The sequence below is a fragment of the Neodiprion virginianus genome, chromosome 5 (genome assembly GCF_021901495.1).
Source record: "Neodiprion virginianus isolate iyNeoVirg1 chromosome 5, iyNeoVirg1.1, whole genome shotgun sequence".
Lineage (NCBI taxonomy): Eukaryota > Metazoa > Arthropoda > Insecta > Hymenoptera > Diprionidae > Neodiprion > Neodiprion virginianus.
In genome coordinates, this window is record NC_060881.1 from 8584445 (window position 1) to 8610852 (window position 26408).

General features: G+C 40.4%; 2 protein-coding genes and 1 long non-coding RNA gene across 16 annotated transcripts in view; 1 reads left to right on the forward strand and 2 right to left on the reverse strand.

Annotated features, from left to right (window-relative positions):
* Positions 1 to 10854: 10854 nt before the first annotated feature.
* Positions 10855 to 12311, reverse strand: LOC124306264 (uncharacterized). Of its 2 annotated transcripts, XR_006908569.1 has the most exons (4): positions 12130 to 12311; positions 11885 to 12025; positions 11379 to 11620; positions 10855 to 11127 (listed from the first exon to the last, which is right to left on the reverse strand). It is a non-coding gene; the product is annotated as an uncharacterized LOC124306264 (long non-coding RNA). The 2 variants fall into 2 exon arrangements; XR_006908568.1 differs by lacking the exon at positions 12130 to 12311 and having other exon boundaries at positions 11885 to 12080.
* Positions 12312 to 12313: 2 nt separating this feature from the next.
* On the forward strand, positions 12314 to 14585 carry LOC124306262 (histone H3.3-like). Of its 3 annotated transcripts, none has more exons than XM_046766755.1 (4): positions 12314 to 12521; positions 13030 to 13067; positions 13165 to 13340; positions 13693 to 14585. In XM_046766755.1, exons 1-4 carry the CDS (start codon positions 12431 to 12433, stop codon positions 13862 to 13864), a joined length of 477 nt encoding a protein of 158 aa, XP_046622711.1. In that variant the 5' UTR covers positions 12314 to 12430; the 3' UTR covers positions 13865 to 14585. The 3 variants fall into 3 exon arrangements, with proteins under 3 accessions (XP_046622711.1, XP_046622712.1, XP_046622713.1); XM_046766756.1 differs by having other exon boundaries at positions 12348 to 12521; positions 13013 to 13067; positions 13693 to 14581; XM_046766757.1 differs by lacking the exon at positions 12314 to 12521 and having other exon boundaries at positions 12532 to 13098; positions 13693 to 14583.
* Positions 14586 to 15150: 565 nt separating this feature from the next.
* The window catches only part of LOC124306257 (NAD(+) hydrolase sarm1), a 197302-nt gene continuing 186044 nt past the window's right edge, over positions 15151 to 26408 (reverse strand). For 10 of the 11 annotated variants that reach the window (XM_046766740.1, XM_046766749.1, XM_046766746.1 and 7 more), the window contains 5 exons: positions 21210 to 21311; positions 18702 to 20708; positions 17654 to 17820; positions 17273 to 17491; positions 15151 to 16620 (listed from right to left, as the gene is read on the reverse strand). In XM_046766740.1, coding sequence (XP_046622696.1) covers positions 17305 to 17491; positions 17654 to 17820; positions 18702 to 20708; positions 21210 to 21311 — 2463 coding nt within the window. In that variant the 3' untranslated portion in view covers positions 15151 to 16620; positions 17273 to 17304. Of the gene's footprint in view, positions 16621 to 16914; positions 16953 to 17272; positions 17492 to 17653; positions 17821 to 18701; positions 20709 to 21209; positions 21312 to 26408 lie in introns of all 11 variants that reach the window. The other variant, XR_006908567.1, reaches the window with a different exon arrangement.

The window sequence follows — 26408 nt, forward strand, 5'->3', positions numbered from 1 at the left end:
CTCACAAAATTACGTCGGACTGGTGCCAAAAAGAATTTATTCAAGCACTTTTCAATATCGCGAAAATTTCCGCCAAAAATACAAAGGGGTTAACCTACCTTTTTTTTTGACCGAAAAATCTTCCGTCTCAGAATTGATTTGTTTGACCCTTTCCCGACCAATTGGACCCCCAGGAACTCAGAACACGCAGCGAAAAGAGCGTGGGACCAACAGGAGAGAAATGGCGAGCGAAAAAGCACCAGCTGAAAAATAACGAAAACACAGGTTCACGTTTTTTGGCTGTAACTTTTGATCCGTTGATCGCAGCCTATTGGGACTACGTCCAATCGATTTCTCTCACAAAATTACGTCGGACTGGTGCCAGAAAGAATTTATTCAAGCACTTTTCAATATCGCGAAAATTTTCGCCAAAAATACAAAGGGGTTAACCTTCCTTTTTTTTTGACCAAAAAATCTTGCGTCTCAGAATTGATTTGTATGACCGTTTCGTGAACAATTGGTCCCCTAGGAACTCAGAAAACGCAGAGAAAACAGCGTAGGACCGTTAGGAGAGAAATGTCGAGCGAAAAAGCACCAGCTGAAAAATGTCGAAAACACAGGTTCTGGTTTTTTGGCTGTAACTTTTGACCCGTTGATCGCAGCCTATTGGGACTACGTCCAATCGATTTCTCTTGCAAAATTACGTCGGACTGGTGCAAGGAAGAATTTATTCAAGCACTTTTCAATATCGCGAAAATTTTCGCCAAAAATACAAAGGGGTTAACCTTCCTTTTTTTTTGACCGAAAAATCTTGCGTCTCAGAATTGATTTGTATGACCGTTTCGTGAACAATTGGTCCCCTAGGAACTCGGGAAACGCAGAGAAAACAGCGTAGGACCGTTAGGAGATAAATGGCAAGCGAAAAAGCACATGCTGAAAAATGTCGAAAACACAGGTTCTGGTTTTTTGGCTGTAACTTTTGATACGTTGTCCGCAGCGTATTGAGACTGCGCTTAATCGTTTTTTCTCGCGAAATCACGTCGGAATAGTGCCAGAAAGAATTTATTCCAGCACTTCTCAAAATCGCGAAAATTTTCGCTAAAAATACAAAGGGGTTAACCTTCCTTTTTTTTTGACCGAAAAATCTTGCGTCTCAGAAATGATTTGTTTGACCCTTTCCCGACCAATCGCACCCCCAGGAACTCAGACAACGTAGCGAAAAGAGCGTGGGACCAACAGGCGAGAAATGGCGAGCGAAAAAGCACCAGCTGAAAAATGTCGAAAACACAGGTTCTCGTTTTTTGGCTGTAACTTTCGATCCGTTGATCGCAGCCTATTGGGACCGCGCCCAATCGATTCCTCTCGCAAAATGACGTTGGACTAGTGCCAGAAAGAATTTATTCCAGCGCTTTTCAGAATCGCGAAAATTTTTGCCAAAAATGCAAAGGGGTTAACCTTCCTTTTTTTTTGACCGAAAAATCTTCCGTCTCAGAATTGATTTGTTTGACCCTCTCCCGACCAATTGGACCCCCAGGAACTCAGAAAACGCAGAGAAAACAGCGTGGGACCAACAGGAGAGAAATGGCGAGCGAAAAAGCACCAGCTGAAAAATGTCGAAAACTCAGGTTCTCGTTTTTCGGCTGTAACTTTCGACCCGTTGATCGCAGCCTATTGGGACTGCGCCCAATCGATTTCTCTCGCAAAATTACGTCGGACTAGTGCCAGAAAGAATTTATTCCAGCACTTTTCAAAATCGCGAAAATTTTCGCCAAAAATACAAAGGGGTTAACCTTCCTTTTTTTTTGACCGAAAAATCTTCCGTCTCAGAAATGATTTGTTTGACCCTTTCCCGACCAATCGCACCCCCAGGAACTCAGACAACGTAGCGAAAAGAGCGTGGGACCAACAGGCGAGAAATGGCGAGCGAAAAAGCACCAGCTGAAAAATGTCGAAAACACAGGTTCTCGTTTTTTGGCTGTAACTTTCGATCCGTTGATCGCAGCCTATTGGGACCGCGCCCAATCGATTCCTCTCGCAAAATGACGTTGGACTAGTGCCAGAAAGAATTTATTCCAGCGCTTTTCAGAATCGCGAAAATTTTTGCCAAAAATGCAAAGGGGTTAACCTTCCTTTTTTTTTGACCAAAAAATCTTTCGTCTCAGAATTGATTTGTATGACCGTTTCGTGAACAATTGGTCCCCTAGGAACTCAGAAAACGCAGAGAAAACAGCGTAGGACCGTTAGGAGAGAAATGGCGAGCGAAAAAGCACCAGCTGAAAAATGTCGAAAACACAGGTTCTGGTTTTTTGGCTGTAACTTTTGACCCGTTGATCGCAGCCTATTGGGACTACGTCCAATCGATTTCTCTTGCAAAATTACGTCGGACTGGTGCCAGGAAGAATTTATTCAAGCACTTTTCAATATCGCGAAAATTTTCGCCAAAAATACAAAGGGGTTAACCTTCCTTTTTTTTTGACCGAAAAATCTTGCGTCTCAGAATTGATTTGTATGACCGTTTCGTGAACAATTGGTCCCCTAGGAACTCGGGAAACGCAGAGAAAACAGCGTAGGACCGTTAGGAGATAAATGGCAAGCGAAAAAGCACATGCTGAAAAATGTCGAAAACACAGGTTCTGGTTTTTTGGCTGTAACTTTTGATACGTTGTCCGCAGCGTATTGAGACTGCGCTTAATCGTTTTTTCTCGCGAAATCACGTCGGAATAGTGCCAGAAAGAATTTATTCCAGCACTTCTCAAAATCGCGAAAATTTTCGCTAAAAATACAAAGGGGTTAACCTTCCTTTTTTTTTGACCGAAAAATCTTCCGTCTCAGAATTGATTTGTTTGACCCTTTCCCGACCAATTGGACCCCCAGGAACTCAGAAAACGCAGAGAAAACAGCGTGGGACCAACAGGAGAGAAATGGCGAGCGAAAAAGCACCAGCTGAAAAATGTCGAAAACTCAGGTTCTCGTTTTTCGGCTGTAACTTTCGACCCGTTGATCGCAGCCTATTGGGACTGCGCCCAATCCATTTCTCTCGCAAAATTACGTCGGACTAGTGCCAGAAAGAATTTATTCCAGCACTTTTCAAAATCGCGAAAATTTTCGCCAAAAATACAAAGGGGTTAACCTTCCTTTTTTTTTGACCGAAAAATCTTCCGTCTCAGAAATGATTTGTTTGACCCTTTCCCGACCAATCGCACCCCCAGGAACTCAGAAAACGTAGCGAAAAGAGCGTGGGACCAACAGGCGAGAAATGGCGAGCGAAAAAGCACCAGCTGAAAAATGTCGAAAACACAGGTTCTCGTTTTTTGGCTGTAACTTTCGATCCGTTGATCGCAGCCTATTGGGACTGCGCCCAATCGATTCCTCTCGCAAAATGACGTTGGACTAGTGCCAGAAAGAATTTATTCCAGCGCTTTTCAGAATCGCGAAAATTTTTGCCAAAAATGCAAAGGGGTTAACCTTCCTTTTTTTTTGACCAAAAAATCTTTCGTCTCAGAATTGATTTGTATGAACCTTAGCCGACCAATTGGACCCCCAGGAACTCAGACAACGTAGCGAAAAGAGCGTGGGACCAACAGGAGAGAAATGGCGAGCGAAAAAGCACCAGCTGAAAAATGTCGAAAACACAGGTTCTCGTTTTTTGGCTGTAACTTTCGATCCGTTGATCGCAGCCTATTAGGACTGTGCCCAATCGATTTCCCTCGCAAAATTACGTCGGACTAGTGCCAGAAAGAATTTATTAAAGCTCTTTTCAATATCGCGAAAATTTTCGCCAAAAATACAAAGGGGTTAACCTTCCTTTTTTTTTGACCGAAAAATCTTGCGTCTCAGAATTGATTTGTATGACCCTTAGCCGAGCAATTGGACCCCAGGAACTCAGAACACGCAGCGAAAAGAGCGTGGGACCAACAGGAGAGAAATGGCGAGCGAAAAAGCACCAGCTGAAAAATGTCGAAAACACAGGTTCTCGTTTTTTGGCTGTAACTTTTGATCCGTTGATCGCAGCCTATTGGGACTACGTCCAATCGATTACTCTAACAAAATTACGTCGGACTGGTGCCAAAAAGAATTTATTCAAGCACTTTTCAATATCGCGAAAATTTCCGCCAAAAATACAAAGGGGTTAACCTACCTTTTTTTTTGACCGAAAAATCTTCCGTCTCAGAATTGATTTGTTTGACCCTTTCCCGACCAATTGGACCCCCAGGAACTCAGAACACGCAGCGAAAAGAGCGTGGGACCAACAGGAGAGAAATGGCGAGCGAAAAAGCACCAGCTGAAAAATAACGAAAACACAGGTTCTCGTTTTTTGGCTGTAACTTTCGATCCGTTGATCGCAGCCTATTGGGACTGCGCCCAATCGATTCCTCTCGCAAAATGACGTTGGACTAGTGCCAGAAAGAATTTATTCCAGCACTTTTCAAAATCGCGAAAATTTTCGCTAAAAATACAAAGGGGTTAACCCTGCTTTTTTTTGACCGAAAAATCTTCCGTCTCAGAATTGATTTGTTTGACCCTTTCCCGACCAATTGCACCCCCAGGAACTCAGACAACGTAGCAAAAAGAGCGTGGGATCAACAGGCGAGAAATGGCGAGCGAAAAAGCACCAGCTGAAAAATGTCGAAAACACAGGTTCTCGTTTTTTGGCTGTAACTTTCGATCCGTTGATCGCAGCCTATTGGGACTGCGCCCAATCGATTCCTCTCGCAAAATGACGTTGGACTAGTGCCAGAAAGAATTTCTTCCAGCACTTTTCAATATCGCGAAAATTTTCGCTAAAAATACAAAGGGGTTAACCTTCCTTTTTTTTTGACCGAAAAATCTCCCGTCTCAGAATTGATTTGTTTGACCCTTGCCCGACCAATTGGACCCCCAGGAACTCAGAAAACGCAGAGAAAACAGCGTGGGACCAACAGGAGAGAAATGGCGAGCAAAAAAGCACTTGGTGAAAGATGCCAAAAACTCAGGTTCTCGTTTTTTGGCTGTAACTTTTGATGCGTTGATCGCAGCGCATTGAGACTGCGCCCAATCGATTTCTCTCGCAAAATTACGTTGGAATAGTGCTCGAAAGAATTTATTCCAGCACTTTTCAAAATCGCGAAAATTTTCGCTAAAAATACAAAGGGGTTAACCTTCCTTTTTTTTTGACCGAAAAATCTCCCGTCTCAGAATTGATTTGTTTGACCCTTTCCCGACCAATTGGACCCCCAGGAACTCAGAAAACGCAGAGAAAACAGCGTGGGACCAACAGGAGAGAAATGGCGAGCAAAAAAGCACTTGGTGAAAGATGCCAAAAACTCAGGTTCTCGTTTTTTGGCTGTAACTTTTGATGCGTTGATCGCAGCGCATTGAGACTGCGCCCAATCGATTTCTCTCGCAAAATTACGTTGGAATAGTGCTCGAAAGAATTTATTCCAGCACTTTTCAAAATCGCGAAAATTTTCGCTAAAAATACAAAGGGGTTAACCTTCCTTTTTTTTTGACCGAAAAATCTCCCGTCTCAGAATTGATTTGTATGACCCTTAGCCGAGCAATTGGACCCCAGGAACTCAGAACACGCAGCGAAAAGAGCGTGGGACCAACAGGAGAGAAATGGCGAGCGAAAAAGCACCAGCTGAAAAATGTCGAAAACACAGGTTCTCGTTTTTTGGCTGTAACTTTTGATCCGTTGATCGCAGCCTATTGGGACTACGTCCAATCGATTACTCTAACAAAATTACGTCGGACTGGTGCCAAAAAGAATTTATTCAAGCACTTTTCAATATCGCGAAAATTTCCGCCAAAAATACAAAGGGGTTAACCTACCTTTTTTTTTGACCGAAAAATCTTCCGTCTCAGAATTGATTTGTTTGACCCTTTCCCGACCAATTGGACCCCCAGGAACTCAGAACACGCAGCGAAAAGAGCGTGGGACCAACAGGAGAGAAATGGCGAGCGAAAAAGCACCAGCTGAAAAATAACGAAAACACAGGTTCTCGTTTTTTGGCTGTAACTTTCGATCCGTTGATCGCAGCCTATTGGGACTGCGCCCAATCGATTCCTCTCGCAAAATGACGTTGGACTAGTGCCAGAAAGAATTTATTCCAGCACTTTTCAAAATCGCGAAAATTTTCGCTAAAAATACAAAGGGGTTAACCCTGCTTTTTTTTGACCGAAAAATCTTCCGTCTCAGAATTGATTTGTTTGACCCTTTCCCGACCAATTGCACCCCCAGGAACTCAGACAACGTAGCAAAAAGATCGTGGGATCAACAGGCGAGAAATGGCGAGCGAAAAAGCACCAGCTGAAAAATGTCGAAAACACAGGTTCTCGTTTTTTGGCTGTAACTTTCGATCCGTTGATCGCAGCCTATTGGGACTGCGCCCAATCGATTCCTCTCGCAAAATGACGTTGGACTAGTGCCAGAAAGAATTTCTTCCAGCACTTTTCAATATCGCGAAAATTTTCGCTAAAAATACAAAGGGGTTAACCTTCCTTTTTTTTTGACCGAAAAATCTCCCGTCTCAGAATTGATTTGTTTGACCCTTGCCCGACCAATTGGACCCCCAGGAACTCAGAAAACGCAGAGAAAACAGCGTGGGACCAACAGGAGAGAAATGGCGAGCAAAAAAGCACTTGGTGAAAGATGCCAAAAACTCAGGTTCTCGTTTTTTGGCTGTAACTTTTGATGCGTTGATCGCAGCGCATTGAGACTGCGCCCAATCGATTTCTCTCGCAAAATTACGTTGGAATAGTGCTCGAAAGAATTTATTCCAGCACTTTTCAAAATCGCGAAAATTTTCGCTAAAAATACAAAGGGGTTAACCTTCCTTTTTTTTTGACCGAAAAATCTCCCGTCTCAGAATTGATTTGTTTGACCCTTTCCCGACCAATCGGACCCCCAGGAACTCAGAAAACGCAGAGAAAACAGCGTGGGACCAACAGGAGAGAAATGGCGAGCAAAAAAGCACTTGGTGAAAGATGCCAAAAACTCAGGTTCTCGTTTTTTGGCTGTAACTTTTGATGCGTTGATCGCAGCCTATTGGGACTGCGCCCAATCGATTCCTCTCGCAAAATGACGTTGGACTAGTGCCAGAAAGAATTTATTCCAGCGCTTTTCAGAATCGCGAAAATTTTTGCCAAAAATGCAAAGGGGTTAACCTTCCTTTTTTTTTGACCAAAAAATCTTTCGTCTCAGAATTGATTTGTATGAACCTTAGCCGACCAATTGGACCCCCAGGAACTCAGACAACGTAGCGAAAAGAGCGTGGGACCAACAGGAGAGAAATGGCGAGCGAAAAAGCACCAGCTGAAAAATGTCGAAAACACAGGTTCTCGTTTTTTGGCTGTAACTTTCGATCCGTTGATCGCAGCCTATTAGGACTGTGCCCAATCGATTTCCCTCGCAAAATTACGTCGGACTAGTGCCAGAAAGAATTTATTAAAGCTCTTTTCAATATCGCGAAAATTTTCGCCAAAAATACAAAGGGGTTAACCTTCCTTTTTTTTTGACCGAAAAATCTTGCGTCTCAGAATTGATTTGTATGACCCTTAGCCGAGCAATTGGACCCCAGGAACTCAGAACACGCAGCGAAAAGAGCGTGGGACCAACAGGAGAGAAATGGCGAGCGAAAAAGCACCAGCTGAAAAATGTCGAAAACACAGGTTCTCGTTTTTTGGCTGTAACTTTTGATCCGTTGATCGCAGCCTATTGGGACTACGTCCAATCGATTACTCTAACAAAATTACGTCGGACTGGTGCCAAAAAGAATTTATTCAAGCACTTTTCAATATCGCGAAAATTTCCGCCAAAAATACAAAGGGGTTAACCTACCTTTTTTTTTGACCGAAAAATCTTCCGTCTCAGAATTGATTTGTTTGACCCTTTCCCGACCAATTGGACCCCCAGGAACTCAGAACACGCAGCGAAAAGAGCGTGGGACCAACAGGAGAGAAATGGCGAGCGAAAAAGCACCAGCTGAAAAATAACGAAAACACAGGTTCTCGTTTTTTGGCTGTAACTTTCGATCCGTTGATCGCAGCCTATTGGGACTGCGCCCAATCGATTCCTCTCGCAAAATGACGTTGGACTAGTGCCAGAAAGAATTTATTCCAGCACTTTTCAAAATCGCGAAAATTTTCGCTAAAAATACAAAGGGGTTAACCCTGCTTTTTTTTGACCGAAAAATCTTCCGTCTCAGAATTGATTTGTTTGACCCTTTCCCGACCAATTGCACCCCCAGGAACTCAGACAACGTAGCAAAAAGAGCGTGGGATCAACAGGCGAGAAATGGCGAGCGAAAAAGCACCAGCTGAAAAATGTCGAAAACACAGGTTCTCGTTTTTTGGCTGTAACTTTCGATCCGTTGATCGCAGCCTATTGGGACTGCGCCCAATCGATTCCTCTCGCAAAATGACGTTGGACTAGTGCCAGAAAGAATTTCTTCCAGCACTTTTCAATATCGCGAAAATTTTCGCTAAAAATACAAAGGGGTTAACCTTCCTTTTTTTTTGACCGAAAAATCTCCCGTCTCAGAATTGATTTGTTTGACCCTTGCCCGACCAATTGGACCCCCAGGAACTCAGAAAACGCAGAGAAAACAGCGTGGGACCAACAGGAGAGAAATGGCGAGCAAAAAAGCACTTGGTGAAAGATGCCAAAAACTCAGGTTCTCGTTTTTTGGCTGTAACTTTTGATGCGTTGATCGCAGCGCATTGAGACTGCGCCCAATCGATTTCTCTCGCAAAATTACGTTGGAATAGTCCTCGAAAGAATTTATTCCAGCACTTTTCAAAATCGCGAAAATTTTCGCTAAAAATACAAAGGGGTTAACCTTCCTTTTTTTTTGACCGAAAAATCTCCCGTCTCAGAATTGATTTGTTTGACCCTTTCCCGACCAATTGGACCCCCAGGAACTCAGAAAACGCAGAGAAAACAGCGTGGGACCAACAGGAGAGAAATGGCGAGCAAAAAAGCACTTGGTGAAAGATGCCAAAAACTCAGGTTCTCGTTTTTTGGCTGTAACTTTTGATGCGTTGATCGCAGCGCATTGAGACTGCGCCCAATCGATTTCTCTCGCAAAATTACGTTGGAATAGTGCTCGAAAGAATTTATTCCAGCACTTTTCAAAATCGCGAAAATTTTCGCTAAAAATACAAAGGGGTTAACCTTCCTTTTTTTTTGACCGAAAAATCTCCCGTCTCAGAATTGATTTGTATGACCCTTAGCCGAGCAATTGGACCCCAGGAACTCAGAACACGCAGCGAAAAGAGCGTGGGACCAACAGGAGAGAAATGGCGAGCGAAAAAGCACCAGCTGAAAAATGTCGAAAACACAGGTTCTCGTTTTTTGGCTGTAACTTTTGATCCGTTGATCGCAGCCTATTGGGACTACGTCCAATCGATTACTCTAACAAAATTACGTCGGACTGGTGCCAAAAAGAATTTATTCAAGCACTTTTCAATATCGCGAAAATTTCCGCCAAAAATACAAAGGGGTTAACCTACCTTTTTTTTTGACCGAAAAATCTTCCGTCTCAGAATTGATTTGTTTGACCCTTTCCCGACCAATTGGACCCCCAGGAACTCAGAACACGCAGCGAAAAGAGCGTGGGACCAACAGGAGAGAAATGGCGAGCGAAAAAGCACCAGCTGAAAAATAACGAAAACACAGGTTCTCGTTTTTTGGCTGTAACTTTCGATCCGTTGATCGCAGCCTATTGGGACTGCGCCCAATCGATTCCTCTCGCAAAATGACGTTGGACTAGTGCCAGAAAGAATTTATTCCAGCACTTTTCAAAATCGCGAAAATTTTCGCTAAAAATACAAAGGGGTTAACCCTGCTTTTTTTTGACCGAAAAATCTTCCGTCTCAGAATTGATTTGTTTGACCCTTTCCCGACCAATTGCACCCCCAGGAACTCAGACAACGTAGCAAAAAGATCGTGGGATCAACAGGCGAGAAATGGCGAGCGAAAAAGCACCAGCTGAAAAATGTCGAAAACACAGGTTCTCGTTTTTTGGCTGTAACTTTCGATCCGTTGATCGCAGCCTATTGGGACTGCGCCCAATCGATTCCTCTCGCAAAATGACGTTGGACTAGTGCCAGAAAGAATTTCTTCCAGCACTTTTCAATATCGCGAAAATTTTCGCTAAAAATACAAAGGGGTTAACCTTCCTTTTTTTTTGACCGAAAAATCTCCCGTCTCAGAATTGATTTGTTTGACCCTTGCCCGACCAATTGGACCCCCAGGAACTCAGAAAACGCAGAGAAAACAGCGTGGGACCAACAGGAGAGAAATGGCGAGCAAAAAAGCACTTGGTGAAAGATGCCAAAAACTCAGGTTCTCGTTTTTTGGCTGTAACTTTTGATGCGTTGATCGCAGCGCATTGAGACTGCGCCCAATCGATTTCTCTCGCAAAATTACGTTGGAATAGTGCTCGAAAGAATTTATTCCAGCACTTTTCAAAATCGCGAAAATTTTCGCTAAAAATACAAAGGGGTTAACCTTCCTTTTTTTTTGACCGAAAAATCTCCCGTCTCAGAATTGATTTGTTTGACCCTTTCCCGACCAATCGGACCCCCAGGAACTCAGAAAACGCAGAGAAAACAGCGTGGGACCAACAGGAGAGAAATGGCGAGCAAAAAAGCACTTGGTGAAAGATGCCAAAAACTCAGGTTCTCGTTTTTTGGCTGTAACTTTTGATGCGTTGATCGCAGCGCATTGAGACTGCGCCCAATCGATTTCTCTCGCAAAATTACGTTGGAATAGTGCTCGAAAGAATTTATACCAGCACTTTTTAAAATCGCGAAAATTTTAACCAAAAATACAAAGGGGTTTAATTGTTCAATGGTTTATTTCTTCATCTTTTCCATGACAATATTGGGAAACATTATTACAAAATGAACAATAAACAAAGTCTCAAGTCCAAAACCTTAGCCTAGTTCCATATTTCTATTACAGTTCTCGGGATACAAAAATTAGAAGAGAGAATTAGAAGAGGTTAGCCTGACTTTTTCTTTATTTTTGTAGCCGAAAGTTTTTGGTCTCGGATTCGATCTGAATGATCCTCATCTGACTAATTGGACCCTCAGGAACTCAGAAAATGCAGCGAAAAGAGCGTAGGACCAACAGGAGAGAAATGGCGAGCAAAAAAGCACCTGCTGAAAAATGTCAAAGACATAGATTAACGTTTTTTGGCTGTAATTTTTCATGCGTTGATCGCAGCGTATTGGGGCTGCGCACAATCGATTTCCCTCGCAAAATTACATCGGAATAGTGCGTGAAAGAATTTTTTTCAGCACTATTCAAAATCGCGATAATTTTCACCAAAAATGCAAAGGTTAGCCTTACTTTTTCTTCATTTTTGGAGCCGAAAGTTTTTGGTCTCATATTCGACGCGAATGACCCTTACCTGACTAATTGGACCCTCAGGAACTCAGAAAACGCAGCGAAAAGAGCGTAGGCCAACAGGAAAGAAACCTCCCAACCTTCTAACACCACCTGGTACCCTCTACCATCTCGTCCTTTTTCACCTCTTACTCAGCCTTGTTCTCCGCATCGTATTTGTTCTCTTTGTTCTCCTCCGACCACCTCCAACCACTGCCAACCACCTCCAACGACCACAGCCAACCACCTTGGGTTATACCTTGAATACTAATAAATATTTCCAGTATTAGAACACATGTAAAATATTGTGTAAGGATTAATATAGTATTTTTATTGACACGTCTTACCAGTAAAATTATCAGAAATTTTTAAAAAATGATAGAAATTTCATTAGCGCATTGATAGCCACTGAATTTGGGCCTGTGCGAAAAATGAATTGAAATAATATATTTTAAACATGACAAGTTTGCAAAATTTCAGACGAATTGTAATTGCAATTGCTATTAAATATTATAAAAATGTTGTACTCACCGTGCACAAATCCTCGTCCTCTTCGTCCACCTTGTTCCTCTCGCATTTCTCGTCCTCCTCCTCCTCGTGCCTTTCTTCGTCCATCTCGATGGTGAATGTGGTGGTCGTCGAAGGTGGACGCTTTTTTCAAATTACAGCATACTGAAAAGGTGGCAAAAATTATCCAGCAAACCAATATGAATCCCACCAATACAAGCAATACCAAAATAAGACTCGTTAACCAAACCAAAATAAATGCCACGAACCTAACCACAACAAACCCCATCAACAAAACCAAAACCATCCCCGTCAACTGAACCAAAATAAACCCCACCAATCAACCCGAAATAAACCTCAGCCGGTAGTTGACTGTTGGGCAACTATCAATCTAGTACTTTCTATAACCATGGATAGTACGCAGCGAAATTTCAGACTGGCAACACTGGTCGCAGCGTCTCCCTATATCGCTGATCTTGCTTCGCGGTTTCGTTCGGATATATAATATTCATTTTAGCCTTAATTCTGGGTAATATTGACAGTGAGGGGCCCGTTAGTATTTATTAATGAATGAAGTGTAACTCGTTTTATCAGTCTACTCTCAAATTCCGATCTTTTATTGTAAAAGTATCGCGATGGTCAGACGGAAAAGAGCGCCAAGGTAGTAGAGAGGTTATGAACCGGATTTAAAAAATTCAAACGTTCACGACGCCGTCACTAACCCGCGAATAAGGCTTGTCCACAATTACCTTATAATTAATCTGTTTTTTACCACATCACCGGTGTTATCATTGGCTTACCGTAATCTGCAATAAACCACATTTAGTTCGTCGTACGAGCTTGACAGCTCAAACCGTTTGTTAACCACAATGTCATGAATTTTTTGAAAGTGAAGTTAGTTACGTTATCGTAATGAAACATTAACGGAAAATTTGTCATTTTCCAATTTCAGAATCACTGTGATGAAATTAAATTTGAACTGTATGAGCTCGTTTTGCTTGATTATGGTTTACTGAATTTTATAGAATTCTCAAGTTACGAAATAACGATTTTTTTTCAACATTCATCGTTACAATAATGTTACTAACTTCGACATGATTGAATTTTGAAATTATAAAAATTCTACGGTTATTAACTTGAATTCAAACACAGACCATCACTGTCGTCAGCTTCATCAGTATCGAGATCAAGCGCTACACCCTCAAAGGTGATCATCTATCTACATGGACCAATTATTTGTATGTGTTTCGATATTTCGGAAACTCTGCAACATCAAATGCTTATCATAATTTGTTCATTTGCAGAAACATGTTAGTCCTACAAGAACGTTGGTGAATCTTCGCGCAAAAAGTGGCACTAAAGCGCTCCAAGAGATCAGATTCTTACAGAAGACGACAAAGCTACTGATTCCAAAGTTACCATTTGCTAGATTAGTTAGAGAAATTATGTTGGATTTGTTCCCTCGATTGGAAATTAACAGGTTCGTGTGTAAAAACTCATAATAACGAGCATGCGTATTATATGTAATAACTCTGATCGCATATGAATGATAAAAAATAAGTACCATCTACACTCTCACATTACACGAAATTATACTGCATATTTCGTTAAAATAAATACATTCCGAATTCATAAAATGTTAGAATAGAAACTAATAATTACAATTTGTTTGGTTTTGCCTTCAGAAAAAAGTAACCCCAGGTTGGTATTACATTTGTAAAAATCAATCAACCTTGTAAATCGAACTAGCAAACTTTTAGAAAAATCAACTTCAGTGAAAGTTAGCTCCTATTAGTTACAGGAAAGTAATGTTTTTACATAATATTTTATAGAATACAAGCAAAAGCTCTCGAGGCACTTCAAGAGGCGTCAGAAATGTATTTGGTGCAATTTTTTGAAGACGCAATACTACTGTCACTCCATGCCAAACGTGTAACACTGTTTCCAACGGATATGCGATTAGTGAGAAGACTGAGGGGACGGCATGACATTGTAAACAGATGAATATAATTTTAATTCCATACGTACTTGACTGTAAATTGTACTTTACTTTCATCGAAAATGATTTAATTTTCGTGTGCGTATTAACTGAACAAATGGTCACAGCCATGCTTAAATATATTTTAGAACTAATTTTCATAAAGTGTTTAAAACTCGGCGTTTTTTGAAATCGTTTATATTAAGGCTGTTACAAAATGATACATGTAATAGCCAGCTAGCTAAAAACTCACTGGAATATTAGATGATCCTTACACAGATAATATATATAAGGATCATCAAATATTCCAGTAAGTTTTTGGACAGCATTAATGAATATTCTATTTCACTTTCATCTGTAGGTTGTTTCATCAACTTACTAAATTCTAGTTTTTTTGTGTCACAGATGAATAGACATAACTGAAAACGAAATTGAACTAAACATCAAGTTCATTTTAAAGCATATGACTATTCCTTTAAGATTCCAAAGTCTCGAAACTTTGGGGTATATTATACAACGGTCTTAAGGAATATTTATTTTTATGTTATTATATATTATAATAAATCGTACTTCAAGCTGTGCAACACACACGCTGTCGTACAAATTTGTCAAAACAATAATATTGTAGTAGGTATCAATCACATGTAAACGTTGTACGTGATTCAAATTGAAGGAGACTTCATTCGAAAGATGTTGAACAATAATTGTATTTTTGCGAATAAAAATTTCTTTACGAGAAACATTGAAATATTTTTATTAAAATTCTTATTTCACTCTGTGAAACTTTGGTAAAATATACACTATATATGTTTCTAATCCAATGAATAACATCGTTTCGAAGCATTACAAAATACAATGCCTATAACCATACCATTCTGGTTTTCTTTAGGAAATAATATGTAATTTATACACTTGCATATAATAATAATAATAATAATAACAATTCAAATTAATTTTGTTACATGCCAAAATAATGTAAATGATACAATCTAAATTAAAATATATTTCATAATCGGGTTAGCTGCAGTAAAAACAACCGTCGTTTATAGAATAGTCCATAATAATAATAATAATAACAATAATAATAAAATAATAACATCAATAATAATAGTCTACTCAACTGCCTGCGAAATAAAAAGTATTACGAACAGTAATGTGAACTGTACAACAGATAATTAAAATCTAAAACATTATATATGTAATTATAATACGGTTCAGTTGGAGGAAATATAAAAAAATCAATATCTGAAAAACAGGTTACCATTATCTATGTTATCCTAGTTCACGGTAAAATAGTGCCGAAAGTCTTATCATAAATATTCGGCAAAAAACAAATTAATAGTTGCCATTAGGTATCTAAGAAGACACTTGTTTTGTTTCTGCTTTTTTTTTTTGTCGCAATTTTCATCTCAGGCACTATATTCATCATGTTAACATATACCCATATCATATCATTCCCTTTCACACTGCCATTCATCACATCGTCATAATATAATAATATACTGGAACAAAATCACACTGTGATTTACATACTTCTAATCATACTTTTCATTCTATGTATCGAGAATTAAATATACATTTATGTTTCTTTTCCTATTCGAATTACTAACTCGAATTACTGTCATAACTAAATTACGTTCAAAATCGCAAAATGTAGTTTAAACGGTAATAACAGTAGTGATATTAATATAATTAAGCATAATAGTAATAGTAATAATTAAATAACAAGTCAGTATTAACGCGTTATAAAATAAGAATTTATAAGCATTCTCCTTACTTTCGTATAAAGGACCGTACCTTATTGACACATTTGTCCATAAAGTTACGTTTCCTTTTAGGCTCAACACCGGTAGGCAGTGAGGATAGTGAGCCTTGGACTTTGTTCGGGGGTTTGTAATCGTTTGATGAAAAACTTTCAGCAGAGTCCAACCCCGCACCACAGCTCTTCGCCTTTGACAAGTTAGATTTTTCAGTACCGCTCATCAACAGTCTTTCTTTACCTGTCGACGACTCTGAGCTTACAGGTTCGGCAAGCGTCTCCTTTGTCTCAGATGCAGGTTCAGCTGTCGTCGATTCTAACAGGTCATCCATGCTCCTGGATCTGATTGTTGGTATTTGAGTTTTCAACAGGGAGCTTTTTTCATCGCTGGCTTCATCCGGAGACAAATTGTCCTGCAACAGCGATTCCTCAGCTTGCGGTTTCACCCTCAATCTCGGCACAGGCATGGGATTATTATGTATCGAAGGTCCAGATACACAGCCAATCATTGCTTCTCCACAGATGTCAGAATCTATTTTTTTATTGTTGCTAACAACTACAGATTCTACAACTCTGTTTTCTTCACTGTCCAAAGAAGATTCGGCGCTATTTTGGGAAATTCTGTCAACGGTTTCTACCGATTCAGCTGTATCTGAAAATCCGTCCAAACTTCTTGATCTGGGCCTACACTTTTCCTGGTTTTCTTCCATTCTTGCAGCCTCGGTAAAGGATTCTTCACCCTTCAACACTGTTCCCAAACCATCCTCATCTAGCAGACCATCCAGACTCCTTGATCTTGGTCTCGGAACTGGTTCTGGGGCTGCTGGGACAGGGAGAATTCTCTGCTTTTCCTCTTGATCAAGCAGTTCCAGTGATCGAGATCTTGTCGATGGAGGGGGAGGATGTCTCGGGGGTCGACGAGGTATCGAACTTCCTCCCGGACGTGTATGAACAAATTTTAGACGTGGAGATGTCGGTGGAAGACCCATCAGCCAGCGAGATGGACTTGACGATTTCCGAAGCCTGTAATAGCAGTTGAAGAAGAAAAATTTAGGTAAACTTAGAAAATCGTTTTACAGCACTAATACAACATTAATAGTAAACAATAAACCATAATTAAGTAGATGAATGAAAAAGTGTCAAGCAAAAACAAGCATATCATAAGTACACCAAAACTGTAATCGTGTTTTGAAAACACAGATTAATGCAAAAATACCACTAAACAGAGCTGCAATGTAGAATAGTTCAAAAGTGAGGGTTGAAAAACATGGCCACTAAAAATTTAGGTAGCGAAAAACAATTTATGATTAAACCAACCTAATCATGTTAGTCTTGATGCAAAGTCTATTCCTGGGCTGCATGAAAGAAAGAAAAGACAATCATGTGGTTAGTAATCTTCCAACTTTGTTGTTAGCTGCCTCACATTCACTCATTAGCAAATATCCAAAACTTGTTATTCATACGCAAAGCGTTATTACGTTTTACTGTATTATTTCAAAAGAATATCACTCAAGAAGATTGTAATCAAGCCGTGTATTTGTTAGTTGTATCACCAGTATATTGCAGAAAGTAATTAGTAGATTCTGAAGCGAAATTAACGATTCCAAGACAGATACTATCGAGTCAAATGTGCGGGCGAGCTGATATTCGTATATAAATTGAAGTTGATTCTCACCTGTTGGGTATAGCTGTGGGGGGGCCATCTAGTCAATCTCTACCATTTATCGAGTCTTTGTCGCTTCCGCGACTTTCATTGCTGTGCATTCGCTGATAAGTGGGTTGTCGTATATTTGTGCTAGCCGGTGTGCTTGGCTGAGTAACATCTTTGGATGCCAAACTTCTTGGTATGCCACTAGAGAGGTCCGACCTCATAGGAATTTCACCGCGCATAAACCTGCGTTTGTCAAATTAGAATAGGAAAATTAGTGGAATGAAATGACCATCGCTTATGTTTGAGCAACTACAATTGTAACTGTATACCTATTACCTATATAATAAACTATCGAATGGAGTTTCACATCACAGAAATATTACTAATAGACAATTATTATCGCACCTTTCTAGCTTGTCTACGCAAGCATCTTGGTAATCGTGTATCCAACGGACACCATTGAAGTGACATACTGCCCTCATATCTTCCGGAAGGTCTTCTGGCTCTGGCCATTGGAAATTATCTATTATGGGAATGATGTTGCAATGTGATCCTAGGGCTGCAACGATTTCCTGTTGAGAAGAAAAGCACATATTCGCTATTAATTATATGATCATCCGCAGTTGTCTGGAGTGTCTTATGGCTTCAATAATATGAGTTCAAAGGTTTCGTGAGATTTATTGAAATCTGAATAAGTATTTGGAACAAATATAGGAACGTAGCCAAACAAGAGTGCGCAAAAACAGTTCTCTATCAATAAATGGCCATAGGTCAATTATGCGAATAAAAAAATACGAAGAACTTATTGCAAGCTAGGAGGCTTTAGTTTTTTCACATGGAATCAATATACTGCAAAAGATACAAATAGGACATTTAAAATTAAATATGGCCCAATGGGAGTAATAAATTTTTCTGCCACCAAATGTCGCCACATTTCCGTTCCCAATAAATTTTACAAACTAGATATAATACTGCCTATGATGACATTTGTAGATGCGGAAAAGGGCCAGATGTTATTGACCATATTTTTTGGCAATGCGAATTATATGAAAGTCAAAGAAATAATATGTTGAAAAAAAAAACGTAAAATTGAATTATATCAACCCTATTCCGTAGTTTCGTTTCTACAAGTATAGACCTTAACGTTTAAAAAAGAGTGAAATTATTACACGTTCTTGTTTACTCTACATTTACGAATTTTCATATACTTGATTTAGAGATAAGAGTATCTAATCATATAAATAAACTTAAAATTGTACTTCAATACGCGCCAATGTTGAGCGTTGTTGTACGGCAAAGTGGCCTATATAGTTGAAGCCAACAAAACAATACTGCTACTACTACTACTAGATTTTACAATTTTTCTTCGAAAAGAATGAACTTCGCCGTATCTATTTTGGAACTATATAAGTGGAATCTTGTAGTATCATCAATCAATGTTGAGTTTACTCACCCTGTGTACCCAGTCTTTGCATTCGGTATCCTGTATACATCGCTCTAACGCATTGGGTGTGAGAACAAGTAGGAAGTGTTTCGCCTGTCTGATACTTTGAAGAAGGTTATTGTCAAATTTCCCAGCCTCCAATCTCTCGACGTCGATAAATACGGAGAATCCCCTGAGTTGCAGATGGACCTTGAGTAGACTGGCGAGTTGCGACCCGTTGGATCTTCTATAGCTGACAAAAACATCGAGAGATTTGTCTGGCGACTCGTCACCGGACGAATTGAATATTCCAAGATTATGTGGCTTGTTTTTGATCGCTTCGAGTATCATGAGCCTGTGAATGCTGTTAGCGATACCGCACTCGATCTGAAGCTGATCCTCGGACAAATTACCGATCGAGTCCTTGTCGACGCCGGCATTAAGCATCGCGTATGTATAAATCGAAAACTCTGGTCCAATGGATTCAAGGAAACTGTTCAAGTTCCCGGTGTCCCTGCTGCTGTAGTCGGCCATTTTTTTCAAATTTTGAAGCTCCCTGGTGAACCTCCTCCGCCTGATGCCGTTCGTCAATCCGATGTCCTCGATCAGATTCGACTCCGTAAGCTGTAGGAGGAGATCGCCGTCGACCCTGCTCTCGACGAAGTTCAGCGCATACTCGGCAAATCCGATCTGTTTCACCCACTCCCTGACGTCTTCGGTGGACCAAAGGGGAACCTGCTGGCTGAGCTTATGGGGAATCTCCTCACCGATGAGCCTCAGAGCCTGAACGGCGTATTTCGACGCAACGGCGTTAGGGCAGCTGGCGACTTTCTTGAGAGGTTCGATGGCCCCGATCTCGCGGAATATCTCGGTATTACCCTGCTGCTTCTTGATCCCAGCTTCCATGCAGAAATGGAAGGCAGCAAGATTCCTGGCCTCCTCTCGTTTCGAGCTCAGAACCGGGACGAGTCGTTCGAGCCAGTTCTTGCTCTGCCCGTGAGCGTGGGCGAGATTCGACTTTGCAAATTCGTAGGGATTGTGCGACGTTACGAAGGGCTCGACGAGGTCCAGGGTTCCGGACTTGAGTACCGCAGCCTCGATCTCCTTGTTCGCAACGAGAACCGCGATGGCCAGACAGGCGTAGTACTTGATGTTATCGTCGGTGTGAAAGGCCAGTGGGAACAGCCACATCGGTACCTTCCTCTTGATCATGGCCTCCTGGTTCTCGGCGCCGCCGTAAAGCGAGAGGTTCGCCAAGGCCCCGGCACAGTGTCTGAGTGTCTCGACGTCGTTCTTTCGGCACTCGAAGAGCACGGCGTCGAGGCCGCCGAGCCTGATTACGTCGCTGCAGGTTCCCTCGCTGTGCTTGAAGAGGTGTTCCAGTATCCCGGTGCCTACCCTGGAGTGGTTAACCGAGTTCGCGTTCTTGGTGCATACGCATGCTACGTTGACGACCTTCTCGAGTCCATTCTCAACGACGTGAGCTCTGTTCTCGTTCGTTAAACATTGTTCCAACAGCCTCGCGGACGAGAACTGAAGCTCGATATCTTGGGCTATGCAATTTGACATGAGCATGTCGAGACCCCCCCGATTCCTCAGGGTGTTGCACAGCGTGTAGCCGAGGTCGTGACCGTGGGTAGGAACTGCCCATGCCTTCCGGATGATCTCGCTAACTCTGTTCAGTAGCAGCGGCGCGTTTGCGTTCTTTCCATCGCTGGCCTTCAGCCGCTGTACCAGAGTGTCCAAAAAGCCAGAGTACTTCGCTTTAGCCCGCTCAACGTCCTGAAGATTCGAATTTGATGAGAGCACGTCAAGGTCGTCCAGTGGCAAGGAAAGGAGCTCGTCTTCGGCGGGCCTCATGCCGTTGTTCATCAGCTGGTTAACCGCCGACGTGGCCGATGTGATCGACGCCTTTGAGCTGACCCCCTTCGACGCTATCGTTACGCTCGATTGCGAACTAGCCGCCATGTGCTTCTCGTGATTATATATACCCGTCGACGTCACCGTCTGTCTCTGCTGCTGAGCTGCCATTGCTTTCTGTAGGAAGAAAAAAAAAACCAGTGAGCAAAACACGCTGATATTAGACACGTAAACAAATTAATTCTACGGTCGTTTAATCGACAAATTACTAATTCAACGCTACCAAAAAGACATTATTTGTACAGATAACTGTATTATATAAATGAGATTTACGACGCCGAACTGGGAACTTTTGCGTCGATTACAGGAGTTAGATTCAGAATTTAAATCAGAGTATCTACGAACAGGAAAAGTACAACGCACAACGATTTGAGAGTAGGTACTATATTGAATTTTTGTTACTCGGCCAAATATTTTTTCAAAGTATTCTCGCGGAGTGATACGTATAGTATATAAATAAACGCGTCCGAGATTTGAAACGCATTTACAATGTGCTTACACGTTTCCCGGTAGTTTGAGAATAAATTATTCGTATAATGCAGACCATTACAGCAATAACGATAATGAAATTGAAAATATTCAGTCAAATAACAATATGCTAATATTTTAAAATCTTACCTTTTCCGAACTATACGAATCGCTCTGTACTTTCATCGTCGATGCGGACATGTTGTTGCTTTCTTGATGCGATAGATCACCAGCCTTAAGACTTCGTTGTTCCTGCGTAAAATGAATAAAAAGGAAACGAAATTAGATTAAAAAATTATTACGTTAATTTTCGGAATACGTGGGAAAAAAGTTGCTGAGCTGCTGCTTGAAACGAACGTTTCACAGTCATTCAATATTGACGCTCTGCTGAGCGATATCGCTGGCAGTTTTTTTTTTCCGCGCCTTGAATATGAAACGAAATAAGGAATAACAAAAATAAAACTGCAGATGTTTATAGCTCGGAAATATATTCACGAACTTACGTCGGCCGAGTGCTGAGTGCTAAGATTATAACGGCCGCAATGCGGATTTAAAAAAATTTTCATTTCTCTCATTTGGTACTTGTGGCAACGGTTTCATTTGAATTTCGAACGTCTCCTGTTTCGCGGGGTTAAATCGACGACATAAACGGAGGGTGAATTTGTCAGTGTTTAGTGAAAACCAAAAATACAAAATGAAATAAAATATCAACGATTCGTAAGTGCGTGTATGTGAAAATTATTTAAGCAGTAACAATGACTGCCTGTAATTTCTGTATTAAGAAAAATCTATGAACAGTTTTAAATCGTTACATTAGTTCAGGATCTGGAGAATAAAAATGTATAGAAAAAAATTACTTGACAAGCATTAAGTTGTGCAAAAAGCAGAATAAAAAAAAAAGTTTGAACACTATTATAGAATTGTATACAGACGTTTACGAAAGATCGGTGAGAGTTCAATCAATAATATTGCAAATTGTTAAGGTCGGTAAATAATCAACACCGACACAATTAATTTTTGCCCATGAAATTACAACGTATCAATGGGATAAGGAGAAAGAGAGAGAGAGAGAGAGAGACGATACACTTCCGCACTAGATTCTGTATATCCTTTAAAAACACTCGTGTGATTAAGCGATCGAACCGAAAATTTCTTTACGCGGCTTGCATGAAGGATGGAAAAATGACAGACGCGTGCGACTCGATGCGAGCAACTAAACGTTCTGGCAGAAAATATCTGCAAGACCGAAACTTTTCCGCGCATGTTGAGAGGCACTCATCATGGCTTATGATGACGTATGCTACGCTAAATATACCTACGAAATAGTGACGTGTCGTCGATTGCCGCGTGTTTCGTATTCAAAGCATTATAATATATACGTGTATACATACCATATATATTATTTTTATGCAAACAAGTTATTTTTCACAATAATCACGTAGTGAATAATTTCATCTCGAAAGCAAAGATCGAGAATCTTCCGTACACGAAGCGTGCGCCGTAATCGATCGATCCGTGGATAAAAAAAATCCTGAATTTCTTATGTCTGAAAATATTCGCACGACATACGATACGCGGGAGGAATAGACGGTTATGGTACCATTGATCCATTAAAAAATCTAAATATCATTCCGCCATTTTGAAAAGCAAGTTGATTTAAAATATATGTCGGTAATCGTCATTGCTTCTTCGGATTCAAACTCGAAGCTGGTAACGCAAGCTTCTGGTAGACGTGCACCTGGTTCGATCTATCGAACATGTGCCAAAAGCCGATCTTGTCAAAGGATGTAAGACGTATATATAGAACTTGGGAAAATTTTACGCGGAAAGTGTTATTTTCGAGGGTCTCGTTTAATCCAGATTTCTCGATGTATCAAGTATCGCAGTTTTATGATTCCCAGACTTTTTCGGAGTTTCCGCGAACGCTAATTTTTCGTCAGTTTTGCAGGATCTCTTTTGCAGGGATTATAAATTTCTCATTGACCAATTTTCAACATATTATTCCCACAAAATAACCTGATAAGATTTTCAATTGTGAGCACAGAGAAGAGTTAGAATTTCGTAGAGAGAAGAGTGAAATTTTCGCATGCTGATATCTCAGCGTTTGATTTTAACTGTGTAAAACGATACGCTACCAGAACAGTAATCGAAAAATATGTAACAATAATATGAAATTTAATTGTAACTGATTTCGATTTACATCCGTATATACAGATGTATAATGGAAACACAGAATTGCTTTTAAAAGAAAATCAAACCGTCTTTAAATTCTGAATAATATTTATACCAATACATAAGACTTACAGAAAGAGGTTGAGAAAATTTTTGCCGACGCAAAATACCACGATTCACTGGCCAAGGCGCACTCATGTTGTAAATTTGAATAAACTCCGCGGTTTATAAGTATTTACTGCAAGATAGCACGGTGTAAAAATCAGCACAGGAAGGATTGAAGGAAAATCACGATATAAAACTCAATAATCATTTAACATTCCAATCAGATCGCGATGTTAAACAGAACTTTGAAAGGAAATTCGTATTCACACATTATAAATCTCCGTAAAGAAGGAAGTTGATAAAATTTGTTACCACTACCATCACTCTTAAATCGCAAACACTCGCGTTTTCCAGTTTCGACGACATCTCTTCGTACTGGCTCAGTGTTATAAACGCAGAATAAGTTAAATTGAATTTTTTAGGATTCTATAATGTATATTATGCATATTTATATTCCCTACAAATGTGATTACAGTTATACTTCAAAAAGAAAAGCAAAGAATAGAATGTGATCAGATCAAAAAGACGAAATGTCTCCTCGTTAAAATTTACGGTAAAATGAAAAATAAAAACGAAACTTTATAGTTGGTTAGAATTTGAAAAAACTATGACGAAATCGGTACGAGTAATAAAATATGGAGAAAGATGGAGCGGAGGTAAGAAATATTATCGGTAAATGAAAAAAAAATCTTCCGTATTTATTCTAGATCCACGTGTCGATGTAAGATAAATTTTTCCTTTTCTATCGCGACGCGAAAACGGAGTTACGAAAGCTCGCAATCGTCGATCACTCTGTTCTGGCGAGTCTAGCCGCGACGCCTGGCGTCGGATGTTTAATTTCGTCGTACATGTTGCGTGTTATAACCCTAGCTAGAAGAACAGCGGAAGCTCTGCAGAGCAAAGAAAGACAGGATAGACGTCCACGTGACCATCGAACCGTCTGCCAATAACAACAAAGCGTATGTCTATACAAATTTCCCGCCATCAATGCTGCCCGCGTGGGCGTCGTGACGCCGATCGTGGGCGCAGGTGGGCCAACAACCGCGTACGGATTTGGGCTGAAAAACGAAATAGCGATGAACTTTGAAAAGTGAAAATGACCAGGGATAGAGGAAGAGAGGGAAAGAGAGAAAGAGAGAAAGTTCAAAGAAAACTGCTGGAAATTACAGGGGCGTAACAAAAATTGTGGCGATATTTTTCAGCGAATGATTAATGAGTCTCCTAGGAAATCACATTGATCTTGATTCTTGACCCGAGGCCTTGAATCGCCGGAGCACGGTTACTAATATTGCACCAATTGGCAACGAACCCAAAATTATTCTATTTCCGTCATTTCTCAGTCACGTGGGTTGTACACGACAAACGTTACGTATTCACGGTTCACCGAATTTCGAGACTTGCTTGCTTTGCGTTTTTAGACAGCGTGATAGCAGCGCCAAAAAATTTTCAAATTTGTCATCTAAAAACGAGTTCCGTAATTTTTCACATCCTTTTTTCATACGTTCTGCGTCATCCGCGTACAAGATGAATTTTTGTATTGAATTTATCAATCGAAATTTACTCGTATTTAACGAGATCCGTACTTCTTTGTTCACTCTATCGGTTTCTATTTGTTTTTTTAAATTCATTTAATTGAGCAATAAATATACGGAGTCGGTAGAAAATATAAAAAATAATATTAAAATAGTAAAAACAAGCATGCAGAGACGTTAATTTTCCTCACGAGTGATTTACGAGAAGTAATAGAATAATGAAGTCCGCCGTTGAATTCATTCTTTTTTTTTTTTTCACTTCTCTTTTTCCATAACATGAAAATCTTATAACTCGGGTAGGCCACGCAAAATAAACGCGGTTGGTTGAAGTCAATTTTAATCGATTAATTAAAATAGAACATCTGCGTGTATCCGTATGCAGATAATTTACGAGCCCCCCTAGAAAAAGTATTACGTTTGTATACAGTGCAACATTATCATTGTGTGTTTATAAGTTAGGCTGTATATCACTTTCAGAAATTTATAATTATTGCTTCTACAGGTCCACCAAGTTACACAGACACGATATCACAATGTTATTAATTCTGGTCTTTAATGACTTCTAAATATTTCTTCGATACGTTATTAAGATCATTTCAAACAAATGATACAATTGTTGTCAAGTCTTTCAAATTCAAATGAAAAACACGTGAAATCTTCACTTTCTATCGAATACATGAAATATCTACATTTTTATCAAACACCATTTTTCCTAGCTATATTTACGTTACTTTAAGGTGGCGGGGTACCTGAATTCGAAATATCTTTTGTTTACTAATATATTCAAGCTAACTTTCACGTGCATATTTCTGTTCTGAAAATAAAGCTTCTCCCCAAAATTGAAGCAATTCGAAGCATCATTCACTGAGTTATCACGGATAACGTTTCTAAATATGGGAAAAACTGGAGCGAAGAATTTTTTGGGCACGACAGATTGGCGATAATTACAAAGAGTGCATTTGCTTTTGATTTTAAATCTTCTACACTCTCATATCAGCACTTTGCATAATTTTCGACATGTCCTATCCCTCGGAATGATTCCTACTTTGCCTAATTTCGATCACTTATTACATACCCCAGGCTTACATCGACTGTTGAAAATCGTAAGAATTTTCCGACGAGCTTGTAGAAAGTTACACTTTTCACACGAGGTAAATAAATCCGTTGTATCAAATTCCCGGGGTCTGAGTGACGGGAAAAAACCCCGTGTGAGCCTCACGAGTTTGAGACTCATCGCACACTGACTGACTTACAAAGCAACCTTGCATCGATCGATCCGATACTCTCTTTGCAGACGGCATTTCTCGACTGTAATAGAAACGGGAGAACCTATCGACCTGGGTCAGCGACGTCGACGGCGACGGCGTCGTCCTGACGGTGAATCACGCAATCCTGCGCTGCCAGCTCCTGTTATCCTGATACTCCAGAATGTCTGACTAATTGTAAGCGGAGAGCTCGTCCTATTGGATCGGTAGTCCGGTCCGGGTGATAATAAGATTTTTAATTTTTACTTGGGTCGGGGGTAAAAATGTAGGAGGAT